This window comes from Eptatretus burgeri, chromosome 4 (genome assembly GCF_056783735.1).
Source record: "Eptatretus burgeri isolate ZD-2024b chromosome 4, Ebu_testis_v1, whole genome shotgun sequence".
Taxonomy (NCBI): domain Eukaryota; kingdom Metazoa; phylum Chordata; class Myxini; order Myxiniformes; family Myxinidae; genus Eptatretus; species Eptatretus burgeri.
The window spans coordinates 93,764,853-93,779,854 of record NC_140964.1 but is presented as its reverse complement, the minus strand read 5'-3'; the positions used below and the strand labels follow the sequence as shown (position 1 = coordinate 93,779,854).

Sequence of the window (15,002 nt, the reverse complement as noted above, 5' to 3'; positions counted from 1 at the left end):
AAAATAAATAATCTTAGTTATAGGAATCGTTAAATACTTAAGATTTTCAGATTTCACCCCAGGTTTCGACATTTATTTAGTCCACCAGGATTCTCAAATCCAAAATAATATTTTTATTATATACTTTAATTTAATTAGTATACTTTAATTAGTCCGTGAGAGGGGATCATGTTTCCAAAGCAAGGCATGTTTGAATCGGACGAATGAAAATGGTGGCTAGGATCCCCGGAGGTGGAATTGGGCTGATCAAGGATAAGCCTTTCATGGAGGTAAGCCATTAATTATCTTGATAAAAAAAAGTGTTTAAATTTAGCCAAACACCCAATTTTCATTCATGCACTTCCTTGGAGTTCCTTTAGTATTCATGCAAAGTTTTGGGGTGCTAGGTTACATGGTTTTGGAATTTGGGAGAAGACACATCCACACTGACATTTATTAGAATAGAGATTAAACCTGTTTGTTTTTATAATTGATGCCTGTCACTGCTCTTCTGCCTATCTCAATTAAATAAGCACACGATTTGAATGAGCGCATGTGCAGCCAAATTTGCACCAAATTATTGTCATTTGAGCACTGTTGGTGTTGGTGTTGGTGTTTTAGTTTTGGTATCTCGACACAATCGTATCTAAGGCTCTCACCGCTTGGCCAATCCCGTCACAATGTTATACTGCCTATTTGTCAGCAATATATGTGCTCATGCTACTGCAGCCAAAAGCAATTTTGGATGCAAGTCCCCGATCCCACGGGAAGGTCAGGAGCGCAAGCTGTATTTGCCCAGATCGTTTTACAGACCATTCTGCAGTTTGTTTGTTTATATTTTAATGTATCATGCCAGATCAAGAATGATTGACACATTTAATAACTGCAGCTGGTATGCTTGAGATTGGATGTACACAGGCTACAGAAATTGATGGAAACATTGACACAACTCCGTGATCAGTTGGTGATGCTAAACAACTGGTATAATCTGTTACAAGCCTCACTGTGATCAAGCCAGAGCTATGCAGATTGTTGTGGCTGAGAACCTGATCTGTGATTGCCGAAGTTGTGTGTTCAAGGGATTGGTTTATCAACTAGGTACCTTGATATCAAGGTTTAGACCCTGAAGCACCAGGACACACGCGGTCCACAACAGAACTCTGTCATGTCCAATCTGTGTTTTTTTTGTTGTTTTGTTTTTTAACAAGGGACAGACAAATTCATCTTTTGTGAATGTTTACCAGGTGTCTTCTGCAGGGACGACATTCTTCAACTGGTTGTCATGGCATCTTCATGTTATGACCCAAGATTTGTTAACGAAGATGATATACGACGCATGTCCCTATAGAGACAATGTTTAATAAAAGTCCAAGGTGCATTGATGTCACTTTGGACTGCCATGTTGTGTGACCTTTCCTTCATCAAACACGAGCTAAGGAAAGCTATGTAATCGGGTAAGTTGTTAAGATGCAAGGCCGGATCGAGTGTGGAGGAGGAATTTTGAAAATAAGAAAAGTGAAGTTTAATGGTAGTTCTTTGAAAGTTGTTTTACCAACTGCAAAGGTTGAAACGAGATCATAAGAAAGGAAAGGACGATTTGGATAATTTCGTGGAGGACAGTGAACAAAAGTAAATGGAAATAGAGGTGAGAGTGCAAAATGTAAAGATGCTTCTCGCGTTGACACAAGGTGCTCAAGGATAGCATGGGGGAATATAATTTGGCAAGTAAAGGAGAAACGTGGTGAAATAAACACGGTATCTGCCGAAAAGCAGTCGAGGCAACATGTACTTACCGCAGCCGGGCTCTGAGTCACCACGTGAGGCTGTTCTTGAACACCAGGCAGCATGGGAACTGAACTTCTACAGTTAGGAATGCACAGGCAAGCCAACCTTGGGATGTTGGAACGCTGACACCACCAGCAGCAGCAGAGAAGACCAGGCAACATGAGCTGCGCCGTGGAACAGGCTACGTCGAGACGTCAGTGCGGCGGTACAGAAATTTAACATGGTTGGATGTGAGCACAGGTATAATTCCTGAACCTGAATATGACTAAGGTGAGAGCTGGACAATCCTGCAAGATACGAGAGACCTTTTCTACCATGTAGCGGTCCAAGAGTGAGCAGCGAACAGGGTTGCGTGCCGAGTAGGACATAGTGGCTGCCCCACGTCGGAAAAACTGTAAGTTGTCGTACAAATGGTATCCCTCTACATCAACACTGTTAACGAGTTACAATTTAATTTTCAGTTGGTCAGCTTGCTCCAAGTGTAAGAAAGAAATATTATTTAAGTTGGAGCTCCATGTGGACTTTCACGTGTGTTCGTCTTTGTCTCTGTCTGTGCTTGTCCTATTATTGCCGCCACCGAAGGTGGACGGATGTTACGTTTTTACCCCTGCCTGTTTGTCTGTCTGTCTGTCTATCTGTTTGTCTGTGAATAGGATATCTCAAAAGGTTGTGGACAGATTCGGACCAAATTTGGTGGACAGGTTGGGTGCATGACAAAGAAGAACTAATTCGATTTTGGTGAAGATCTGGATTCGGATACGAGAATTTTTAGTATTATTTTCATTGATTCTTCACCATTGAGAGATAGGGCCAAAAACGATATTTCAAAAAGTTGTCGATGGATGATGACAAAACTTGGTGGAAGAGTTGGTTAGAAGTCAAGAACAAGTAAATGAGATTTTGGTTCAGGTCAGCAGATCCGGCATATCAGTTGGATACAATATAACATAAACTGTTCAGCCTGGCGGAGGGAGGGATGCGCTCCACCGAGTGCCATTCCAGTTTGTTTGTGCAATGCTATAGAGAGATGGTAAATACTTTTACAATTGATTCTTGATATAATTGAAGGATGTAAGGTGTTTGTGATCAACAATTTTGAGCTCAAAGGTTTTGATATATAATCTATGCCTATCTGCATAGTCATTCCATTCATACTGATTGTAAAGTTGTTGTTTTTTAGAAACAACACGAGAAGTTAAGTAAAAACCAGAATGGTACTCGGTGGAGCGCATACCTCCGCAAGGCTGAACAGTTTCCGTTTTGTATCCCACTGATAGGCCGGATCTGCATCTGAACCTGAACCAAAATCGAATCAGCTTGTTCACCTACCCAAGTCATCCAACAAGTTTCATCAGAATCCATCCACAGCATTTTGAAATATCGTGCTCCATATTGCTTTTGGCCGAAATTGGTTGATTTATCCACAGGTGCTCACAGTGACGCTTCATGTCTTCCCTTCGTCAAAGCAAAGCCATTTTTGGTTACTGCTCCTGAAAGTCAGTGTGAGTACATTTTCCTCTTTCACTGCGGATAAATCAACCAATTTCTCCTTGTTTTTAGTCTCTTGCGTCGCTTACTGCGCACCGCTACCAGTTCTGTGCTTGAATTTGCAACCACATATCTAGCAGTTAAAGTAGTTTTTTTTTTTTTGAAGATGATGGCTTTCTATTTCCTGTTCACGTTCAGGAAAAACCGTTGAGCTTGTGGTGAAGTAGATTTTTCCATAGCAATTGCAGGTGTTCATCGCTCAACAATCCTAGTCTCCACAATTGCATTACACAGCAAGGGTCATTTCGACCATCGGAACTAGGGCGCATCGGGATAGTCCTTCGGGATAGTCACTTGGACAATTGAGACCGAGTCGAACTGGCCCACTCGGGTGCTTAAAAGAGCTTTCCATGAGCAAAAATGATGGATGATCTTCAGACCGTGCCAGTTGACGAATGGTACACATGGCCAAGCAGGAGACGCAACTCGTCCTCAACTTATGGACACTGTCTGGCTTGTCTAATCTGAGTGCCAAAGGGAGCTATTTGGCCCACAATTACTAAAATGACAATTTATATTTGCTGCTTGACTCAGATGTGGGTTGGGGGTGTTGCGATGTTGTGTGAAAGTGAACAACCTTAGGTGGATTGTACTCTCGCTTGTGAACCAAAATTGTTAGCGCAAATTTGCTTGTTTTTTTTTTTTTTTCTTCTTTTTAGACAAATAATTTTTTTGTGCTCAGTATACTGCATGATCCTACTTTAAACTTTTTTGGGGAGTGGGGCAACACGTTTGTTTTATACATCTCACCTTTGAGCTCCCCGTTACCAACAAATGTGTCACAGTCGAGCCTTTCGATGTGGTTGTACGTGCAGTAAAACCACTGCAGCTTGGTGAGATTCCGTAGCAGGCTGGACGGAAGTTTGTGGAGGTGGTTGTACGAGATATCCACGTTGTTGAGGTTTTTATTATATCTGAATAGCAAGGGTGGAATTCGTCTGATTTTGTTGTAGGACACGGAAAATTTCTCCAACAGGATCAATGGCTTCAATAGACCCGGCTCGAGAGCCGTGAGCCTGTTTCCCTCGAGGCGCAGGTCCTTGAGGATGGAAAGAGGGAGAAAAGGTTCTCATTATCTACATCAATATGAATTATCAATCGATATGAATGATCAGACCTGAACTGAGTACCTTGAGTGAGCGGAGCTGAGAGAGGAGGGCCAGAGGAACGCTCTCTAAGGAGTTGTACGTGAGGTCGAGAAACTCGAGCCTCTCGAGATGGCCAAATACACCAGTTGGCAAGTCGCTGATGGAATTCCTGCTCAGGTAAAGAGTGTCAAGATATCGAAGACCATGAAAAACCTTCGATGGTAATTCTTCTAGACTATTTTTGGACAGGTCGAGATAGTTGAGCTTTGGCACCAATTGGAAAAGCTCTTCTGGTACTTCAAAAAGAGCACTGGAAAACAGGGTATGAGGCGTGGTAGGTATGAGGTGGTATTTCTCCACATTTTATGACAATCCAAGAACCTCTAATCTTTTATATTAAGTACACACCTTGTCGCACCTTCAAAAGTTTGTTTTCGAGCACTCGATGACTTTGACATGTATGTTATTTCGATAAAAGCGAGGCTTATCTCAATACTCCGAGGGATTGTTGGGGGTTGTGCTTGGGGAGAACAGTTGCACAGTTCATGACTTGTTCCACCAACTTTTGGTTTGAGACCAATCTCACATTAAATAAGTAAAGTATGGAGGAAGCGGGTGGGGGGGTTATACCCCACCTCTGAGCCATCCAGCATTGGGTTCGAATCTCGGCCCCGCTCCAAACTGTCATCCTGGTGTCTCGCAGGCAAGGAGAAGCGTCAATGTGTGTGCCGTCCCTCAGATGGACGTTCAACTGGGAGTCTCATCTGCTAGCATTCCTTGGTGGACGTTGACAATCCCATGGTGTCCTTCACAAAGAGTCGGCGAGCTATCACTGGCACCCTGGCCAAATTATTCGCCTAAGCAGCAGAGGACATTGCATCAGTGGCATATCCACGCCTTCAGCCAATGGTATCACTCGCAGCCAAGTGCTGCACATAACAGAAGAGGAAGGGGGAGATTAAAAAATATTAAAGGAAGTGAAGGGAGGAGGATATAAAAGATAAGTTTGCAAGAGGTAGTCGTGAAAGGGGGGTTGGGGTAGGGGGCGGTAGTGGGAGGGTTCGTTATCAAAAATTCTTCCATTTTCTGCATAAGTAATATGTAGATGCCACTTTAAAAGTTTTCAGGAAGGTGTTGGCACCATTTTCCAGCAGACAGATTGTGCTGTGTTATCATCAAGCAATATCTTCCAAAGCAATTCAAACAAAAAGCAAACACTGAATACGATTCGTTGCAATTTGTGGGTTTTTGGACACTTCTTGGATCACTTACCAACTGGAGAGATCCACCCATTTCAGCAAACGGATCCCTTGAAAAACTGTAACGGGGAGGTCATTTGGCCTGGAACTGTCCATGTGCAGAAATTGCAGATTGGGAAGGGCCTTGAAGGCTGCAGGTGGAAGCGAGAGTGGACGCTTGTTGCTCGAGATGCCTAAGTAGGTGAGGGTTGGGAGTGGGCTTGGAAAGGCCAAGCCGGATAAGAAATTTTCATCCAGAAGAAGAATTTCGGTGGAATTTGGGAGAGGCCAAGGCAAGGCATGCAGGTCTTTAGCACGACAGTCCACCGTATGCCGTTTCACATCACAAGAGCATTTCGGTGGACATCCACAAGTCAGCGAAGGCCCAAGTAAGATAACTATGAAGACAAAAAGTTTGGCCATTGGACTGGTGGGAATGATGGTCTTGGTTCTGTGGATAAACAAAGGCCATTAATCGTTTGTCTCATTTCCATGCAACATCCTTATATTTTAACCGAGATGTAAAACACAAATGCTTTCCTAATGGGTCGGGGGTGGGGGGGGGGGCTAAATTGACTTTTAAAACAGGAGTGATGGGAAAAGAAAAGTGTGGGGTTGAAGGGATGGGATTTGAGCCTTGTAGTTATAGGATTAATGGCTCGGGAGGGAAAGGATATTTCATGAAGCTTTGGTATGCAATATTGCCCTTTTCGTTGGGACACGGTTATTACGTCATGAGACATATAAAGAAGAGCTGCACTGGTGTATGTTATTCACTATACACCTCGGAAGTGAAAACACTGAATGGGGCACCTGATAGTATGATCCCAAGTACGTAATTGAGTTATGAGCCCCCGTTGGACTTCGTCCGAAAGGGGGGCTTATGGATTCGGTCTCGTACGTCCGTTTGTCCACAGCCATATCTCGGACACGTATGGACCGATTTTGCTCAAACTTGGCGGAAAGACTACATGATGGTATCCATATACAAGTACATCATTTGTTTTCATGATTCGATCCAAGATGGCTGACTGGCGGCCATTTTAGTTGTCAAAACCCGATGTTGAACACACCCTCAACCATTTCTCAAACACGCATTTACCGATGTTGTTCAAACTTGGGATACATAACGAATGATGGCTTACATATACACGTCATTGTTGTGGTGGAGTCTGCGGGCCTGCGGGGAAGGGCATGGTGGTGTGGGAGTGGTCGGAGTGGTCATCGTATCTGCAGGGGATATAAGGTGTGCGCGCCGCCTGAGGCGTCGTAGTAATGCTGGAGTTGTCCGGCTCGTGAGTGTGCTAATACGCAATAAAGGAGAGCCACGGGCAGAGTACGCTCGCGCTCGTGCTTGTGCACCACAGCCCGGCTCGACTGTTCCTCCGCATCGTGTCTGCCTGCTAAGCATCTTCCATTTCAGTACATTACAGTTGGCAACGAGGATCTTCGGATCGGCGTGTGCAGGGCGGCAAATGACCCGTGCGGTTCCAAGCTATGGAGCCAAAGGTCTCGCCAGCACGAGCATGGCAGAGGGTCGGTGCACGGCAAACATACGCGTGCCCGCCTTCGGCGGAATCGACTTCGGCCACGTCGAGTGGGCAACGGCCGCGCTCACTGTTCGTTTTGTCGAGGACACGCGTTTCGGCTCGAACGCGGCGTGGAACGTCGCGCAAGCTCTGGAGAATGTCCGAGGTCTCGATGGTCGGGACACAGCAGATGGTCTGGGGGTCATCGCGATGGGCCAGGCACGCACGGCCATGCGCACGGTCTGCGGCGCGGGTCGTGGGCGAGCGTTGCAATGGAATCACTCGGACGGTGGTCTGAGCACTCGAGGTCGTCTACGGTGTGTGGGCCGAGGGTCATCGCCCATCGTTACAGTCATAGATGGCGGTGTGCAAAGCGATCCTTCCGTCCCGGGTCAAAACCTGCTTCCAATTGATCCGGAGATGACAAGATCAGTGGCAGGGGAGGTTGAAGTGATCGAGGCACGGATCGGGTGTCGAATTGAGTCCACTCGTGCTGCCCGCGCATCGCATTCGGCTGTGCCGTGCAAATTCACGACAGAGGAGCGTCCGGCACGGCTCAGAGATCATTTTATTTCTGGTCTGCGAGCAGCCATCCTACGGTTGACCGACATCACATTCGACTCGGCGGTCGCGACTGCTTCATCTGTCGAGCAGACACTCACGGATGTCCGCGCCATTGCTGGCCAGGACGTAATGAGTAGCACGAGCTGGGGCATGGCGGCTAATCCCGAGGTCCACGCGGTGACCGCACAAGTGCCGCAGGTCGCGCAGCCCGGAGTCCGCGCGATGGCACAAGTGCCGCAGGGTGCTCGCGCGCCTAGCGGTGCGGGACGAGGGCGCGCACCGCAGCACGGTCGCACCGGGAGCGAAGGGGCACCGCAGCACGGTCGCACCGGGAGCGAAGGGGCACCGCAGCAGGACCCCAGTGACCTGGAGATCGGCCTGCAACCGGGGCATGACGATGCCGGCGAGCCGGAACAGGAGCCGGACCCTTTTGGGTCGGAACAGGCTGGCGCACCTCGGACTGGATCTCTGGTTCGTACCTCCAGATGTGCCAGTGCTCTCTTCGAGGCCTTCGTCGAGTACCGAGGGCGAGGCTCTGGCGGCGGGGGCCACGTCGATGCAGCGGGAGCGACCGTTCGTGGCTGCCGGCGGCAGTGATGTGCGGTTCAGGAGCGGCGAGAGCCGTATCAGCTCTCGCGATGAGTTCCCGCGCTTCGCTCGCGATGAATTCCCGCGCTTCGGCAGTGTTCGTGAGGCAATGCGCGTCGGTGTTGTTCAGGCAGCTTCAACAGGTGGCGGGGAGCCCGTGGCGTTAAAGGGAGTCGCGAGTCACAACATCGAGTCGACAACCAGGAAACGGACTCGTGATGTGGATTGTGGGTTGTTGTTCATGGCATATGTGTTTTTCCTTGCTCTAGTGATGCAGTTTAACGTTGTTGAAATAAATGCCAGCAGTTCTCGTGTGAAAGTGCATTTGGCGGAGATCAGTCAATGGAGTTGGTATTATGATCAATGTGATGTGGGGGCGAATAAAGAAGGTTTATTGGCCTCCAATTTCCCCAGGCCGCAGGTAGTTGCTTTGTCATGTGCTGGGGGTTTATCAAAAGACCGCGCTGTACGGAAAAGTGAGTTTGCAATGCTTCGAGTGATGTTCGTAGTGATTTATAACGAGCCTATGATTGCAGTGTGGTTTAAATGGAATTGCTCCCGTCTAGCTGCCGTGTGGGTCTCGGAGGTCGACTCGGAACCAAGACTGGTGCCCTGGTCGGCGTTACCCCCACCTCTGGTTGCGAGCGCAGCTCTCTGTGTTCGCTCAAGGCCGTTTAGACGGGCGTTGGCGTCTCAACTGATTGTGGTGTGTGGGTTGTTTTGGAGCATTAAAAGCGTACAGCCAGCGGCGCTGTTCAGTGCCCCCGGCCAAGGTCGATCAAGGCTGGCGCCACGGCTTCCAGACAGCGGGCTTCCGGCCTCGGAATGTTTATCTACGTCGGGTCTGCCTGGGGGGAGTGGGCCGGAGGCGTTTGATGGTGCCGGGGGAGGTTGGCTCCAAAGGTCACCACGACCTCGGCGAGGGCCATGTCAGCATGGGCCGCCTGGGGGCGTTTTTGCTGCGTAGTGCTGCTGTGCTTCTCGTTTTGCTGCTTCATATCGGTAACGCGGTCAGAGTTTGGTGAGTGCTTTGTGCACCTCCGTCTTTGGAACCTGGCCTTTGCTGCTCCACTCGCTCGCATCGACACATTATATGATGTGGTGTGCTGTTATACTTCGCTATTTTTCATTTTATTTTCATGATTATTATACCGAAGTCCTTATAATGCTTCTTATAATGGTGATCATTTAATAATCATAGTTTTAGGGGGGAGGAGTGTGGTGGAGTCTGCGGGCCTGCGGGGAAGGGCATGGTGGTGTGGGAGTGGTCGGAGTGGTCATCGTATCTGCAGGGGATATAAGGTGTGCGCGCCGCCTGAGGCGTCGTAGTAATGTTGGAGTCGTCCGGCTCGTGAGTGTGCTAATACGCAATAAAGGAGAGCCACGGGCAGAGTACGCTCGCGCTCATGCTTGTGCACCACAGCCCAGCTCGACTGTTCCTCCGCATCGTGTCTGCCTGCTAAGCATCTTCCATTTCAGTACATTACAATTGTGTTTCGAGATCAGATCCAAGATGGCCGACTGGCGGCCATTTTGTTACTTAAACGCGTCCCCAACCATTTCTCGCACGCGCATGGTCTGATTTTGTTCAAATTTGGCACCAGCACAGTACATCATGGCATACACGTGCCGCTCACTTTATTTTGCGATCTGATCAAAGTTGGCCGACTGGCGGCCATTTTAGTTGCAAATAAATATTTGCTCGCCCTTTAACTCCACACATCAAAATTACCAAAACAACGGGAGCTATGACATTTTTTGTCTTTTTTACTCGCTCCTCAAGAAAGAGGATGAACTGACAAAGACAATTTCTCAGATCCACCAGCAACGAAAAAGAAAATTGGAGAAAAATCTCCAGCAGTAAACAGAACTCCAGGTTCGAAAGGAAAGCTACCGCCGATGATTTAACCTCGTTGTGGTAAACCATACCGATAACAAAGGGATGTAACGAATCAATAAAACGTTCAATCGTGGACAGGATCAAGAACATATCCACAAAGACAAAGATCAGATAATTGGTGAATGACAGATTTCATGTTACGTGGGTTGTGCTCACTCACATACCTGGTCAATTTACATGGTCCTGGTCATACCAAAACAAAATTACCTGTTTAATATCCTGGGTGTCCCAAAAACGTGTGACCACAATCACCTCACATGAACAACAAATTGTGGTAACTCTTTTGGGACACCCTGTATTTTAGTGCAGAAGCTGCTGTCCAGACAAAAACCCCACACCAAGGGTGAGCGGTGTAACGTTGTGTCAAATAATCTCTGAAAAGACCAGAACGTTTACTACCTGCAGTCTGGGCAGGTACTTAATTGTAGTTTGTGAGGAGAACCGGCGATATCTCGTCGACTCTTATCAAGGACACAATACGATCTTTAACGTCTTCCAACTATTGCTGCAGTAGATGGAAAACCCAGAACTTTCATCATCCATCCGAGGGATGGTGCACACATTGATGTACATTTTCTAGCTGCGTGACAGCTCGATAAGATACATCGAAATACCAGGATTACAGGTTTTTGCTGGGTCGTGGTCCTAACCCAAGCTATAAATCTTTGAGATGAGTGGCTACACTTATTGGCTATCCTGCCAGCCCAGTTTGACATTATACACAGTAAATATTGCTGGCCATTTGACCCACCATTTCTGTGTTGTTCACTTAATTTGCAACATCATCTATCAAGATGTGCATAACGTAATGACCTGCCCTTTTAAGTCCATTGCCAGAGCTCAGGCAGAACAACCAGCTTAACCTGCCATCCCGAGAGGGAAGTACAATTCAGAACCCACCGATCGAGATGTTTGAGCAAATATAAAAGTTTGTCGAACTCCAAGGATACAGGTACGAATCTCACCTTGTTTAGTACTGCTCTTTAAACCCAAGTGAAGTCCTTGCAATGACAATGCACCCAGCCTCTCCTCGTACCCTGTCGGACTCGATTATCCATTTACTTTGTATGTTGACTTTTATCGACGTCAGACAAACAGAAATCGCAAAAATTCCCAGCATTGTTGAAGTTGGACATTGCGAGGTTTGAGTTTGTTTACCCCGAATGTCGCAGACATTGGTATTTTCCATAAACCTGTTCCTTATCTTAAATCGCAAATCTCTAAATGTGCAAATAGGGAGGAATTAGGCAAGTCTACAAAATAGGGTCGTTTGTGAAAAACGATAAGGAGTCGACACTCGAGGTGTCCCGCATTTTGGGTGGAATGAGGAATAGATCTGTGTAATATGAAAGGTTTTTGAAATATCGAGTACACAAACCACGCGAGAGATGGTTACTTTGGCAACAGATTTCAGCTAATCACCGTCGTGATCTAATCAGGTGAAGATAATGTCATGAGGAATACATATCTGCAAAATGAAAGTGAAATGTTCAACAGGTTTTGAAATATCGTGGACACAAAAGTACGTGGACAGATGATCGGTCGGATGGAGCTCATGGTTAATGTCCCAAATCTAACTACCTTGTCGGATGGGCGGTCGACAAAAATATTGAATCAATTTAAAAGATTCTTTCAAACAAATAGAATGAGCCTGGTGTTGGCTTAGTGGTTAAGTTAGCTGGCTTAGGATCTTAGGGTCCTGAGTTTAAGCCCCGTTAGCTGTTTATTGTTGAATTAATACCAGATGGGGTTGACTCAGCCTGTCATACTTCTGAGGTCCACGAAATGAGTACCAGTGTACTGGTAGAGGGGCAAAGTATCGGCGGCACAGCTGTGCTTCCAAGAAATGATAGCTACCCTGGCAGCCAAGCTGCCACACACGACAGAAACAAATAGAATCACGATACCAACGTAATTTTGCACACCCAGCATGTGCAGCCCAAGAGGGGCAGAACGAGATACACATTAGAAATGGAGGTTCGTTTCGTTACAGAGATAAAGGCTCTTATAAGGATGTGGTGAAAAATGAAAAAAATATATAAAATATTGTGTGAGTGGCAACAGAATGAACGAACAGGAAAAGTAAATAAATAAAATAAATAAGCTTGCAGGAGGGTTGGGCCATTGGGGTAGAAAAAGATTATGGGTAAAGATTGGTGCTGGGGGTGATATAGCATGGTGGTGCACCACCTGCTTGAAGCCTTGGAAATGAACAGACAAAAGCACATCCACAAACGGGCGGAACAAAGATGTAAGGTGCACAGTGAACCTGGATTTTGGGCGTTCATTCAGGAGATGAATCGTTGAAGAACAGATCGTATAGTTGCTGGAGGAAGAGAGCGTAAGCTTGCCAAACTCGAGAGGCAGTGATATAACAAAAATATAACGAGAAAGAGCACTCAGAGATTGCAGAACCTCACCAGAACGTTTGTGTAGTTTTGTGTGGTGTATTTTGAGTGGTGTTTCTGTACTGGTGTGTTACTAATTAATAAGAAACATAATTAGAACTGCCACTTTATCACTGCTGGCAGTGATGACCGGAGACCAAGATGTCTGCTTTAATTGAACAGCTGACCCTGACCAACGAGGTTTATTACTATTCAGTTGAATTCAGAATGGCATTAAAATAAATTCAATTCAAATCAAATGGAAGACCAATTAGGTACAGTGCTGCATTGGAGTTATCAGAAGGAACCCAAACAAGCAAAAAGCAAAGTCATCAGGAGGAACCTGGATAGGATTCACATTTCAGCTGCCACTCCTCTACCCTCAAACCCACCCAGGCACAGCCAAGTGAACCTTATTCAAAAAAAAAATATGTATATATATATATATATATATATTGTTGCGGATTCGCGCCCGCCGGCGTGCGAGCGGCCACGTAACTCGAATCGCGGCACGTCGCCCACCGGATGGACAATTCCGTCGTGACCCTCTCGGACTAATGCCGGGAACTAGTCACGGGTGGGCCTTTCGGCCTCACCATGATCGTGCCAATCGCCCCCCCCCCCCCGCGTGGGATAGGGTTGTTCGCCAAATTCGACCTACCTAAGTACCCACACGGAGGGTAGACCGGGCGATCGCACCTCGCCGCAGGTCGACTTCGGACACGGACCACTTTAAGCGACCAGTTCCGTACTATCGGGATAACCGAGCGGTGTTGTCGTCAACCTTGACGGTTCCGATTAATTGTCGGGCGTATTTTCGCCCACCACCAACCCTTTACGTGAAGTGAGATGGAGATTCAATTAAAGAAAAGACGAAGCGAAACGGGAAAAACAGTTCAACATAATTCACATTTATTCCGCGGCAAACGGAAAGCACACATATACAATTACAACAATTATGCACCAAAAGCAAATGTAAAAGAAACACAACAATTATGCACCAAAAGCAATTGCAACAAAAGAAACACAATGCAGATCTACGACCGACTACGCGAGCACACGGCAACACTTACACAGTTTTACTTTACAGACGGCGCCAACAACACATATACTCAAAATCAAAAGAAAAGGGCCACCCTCGAATACAAGGGGGCAGACGTGGTCTGTGGGCGCGAGACCGCGTAGAGCCTACCCGTCTTGTGATGAGCCGCAAAATGGCGGCGGCGCCCCGACTCCGCGCTCCTCCGCGGGCCTCGCTGGCACTGCCTGGAATGGGGTGGGAACGGGGCCCCCCTTTTCGCACTATCTCAGCGTGGGGGGGGAAACAGGGGGGGTTGTTGATGCTCTGGGGAAAGAGGATAGCTGGCTTGCTTGGGTCCCGCGACGAGCGACTCCACTGCGCACTCGACCGCGTTCCCGGCTTCTCCTCTCTGCAGCTCCCCGACAGACTCCGAATCCCGACAGACCGACTCTCCTCCAGACCCGTCTTGACTGCTGCTGCCACTCCTCGCCGCCGCCACAACTCGCCCGAGCCCGAAACAGAAACTCTTTTCAACTCGAGCCCGAAACAGAAACTCTTTCCAACTCGAGCCCGAAACAGAAAACTCTTCTCTCTTTGCCGCTGCCGCTGCTGCTGCCGCTGCTGCTGCCACTGCTGCTGCTGCCGCTGCTGCTGCCACTGCTGCCGCCGCCGCTGCCGCCGCCGCTGCCGCCGCCGCTGCTGCCGCCGCTGCCACACCTCTCCAACTCGCCCGAGCCCGAAACAGAAAACTCCCTGAATTCACCCCGCGCTCGGCGCTTTATAGTGCGACAGGAGAACCCATATGCAGATTTCCGGATCAGGATCGGCTCGGGGGCGGAACCACGCTCGCCCATTGGACGGAGGAAAAGTGGGCGTGAATCATTCCTGATCCGCGAATCTGCATATGTCGATTCTACTCCGACATGCCTGGAGGCGGGGCCAAATCACCCCGCGCTTAATGATTGGACAGATCAGAAGTGGGCGTGTATCATTCTTGATCCGACTTCTCGGAAAGGACGCTCTTTGTACCCGCGGCTCAGCTTGCGTCCCGCACGAGGCCAGGACAGCCTGACGCTCGGCGTCCACAAGCAGCGCGGGAATGGCCGGAGAAGGAGAGGTGAAGGCGGTGGAGGGTCTAAAGTGGCGGTCCCTGGCCACGGTGACGCTTGGAATGGCGGTGATGCGATGGTTGCGAGAGCGAGTCGTGACGGTAAAGGTCGTGGCTGTTGGCGTTGTTGTTGTTGTTGTTGTTGTGAAGCGGCGTTGCAGTTGGTGGTTGTTGTGTGATGGCGGTTGAGACGTGGTTGGTTCAAAATAAAGATAGAACAGAAAAACGGTTATCTTAAAGGGTCGCAGCCCGAATGAATGACATTTA

At 47.9% G+C, this 15,002-nt stretch overlaps 1 protein-coding gene across 1 annotated transcript in view; it reads right to left on the bottom strand.

The window, feature by feature from the left end:
• The window catches only part of LOC147028695 (uncharacterized), a 20,443-nt gene extending 9,127 nt beyond the window's left edge, over nt 1-11,316 (bottom strand). The window contains exons 1-4 of the mRNA XM_085879373.1: nt 11,185-11,316; nt 5,673-6,089; nt 4,443-4,710; nt 4,063-4,351 (exon numbers count right to left, since the gene is read on the bottom strand). Of these exons, the coding sequence (XP_085735499.1) occupies nt 4,063-4,351; nt 4,443-4,710; nt 5,673-6,061 (946 nt within the window). The 5' untranslated portion in view covers nt 6,062-6,089; nt 11,185-11,316. The remainder of the gene's footprint in view (nt 1-4,062; nt 4,352-4,442; nt 4,711-5,672; nt 6,090-11,184) is intronic.
• Between the last annotated feature and the right edge of the window lie 3,686 nt (nt 11,317-15,002).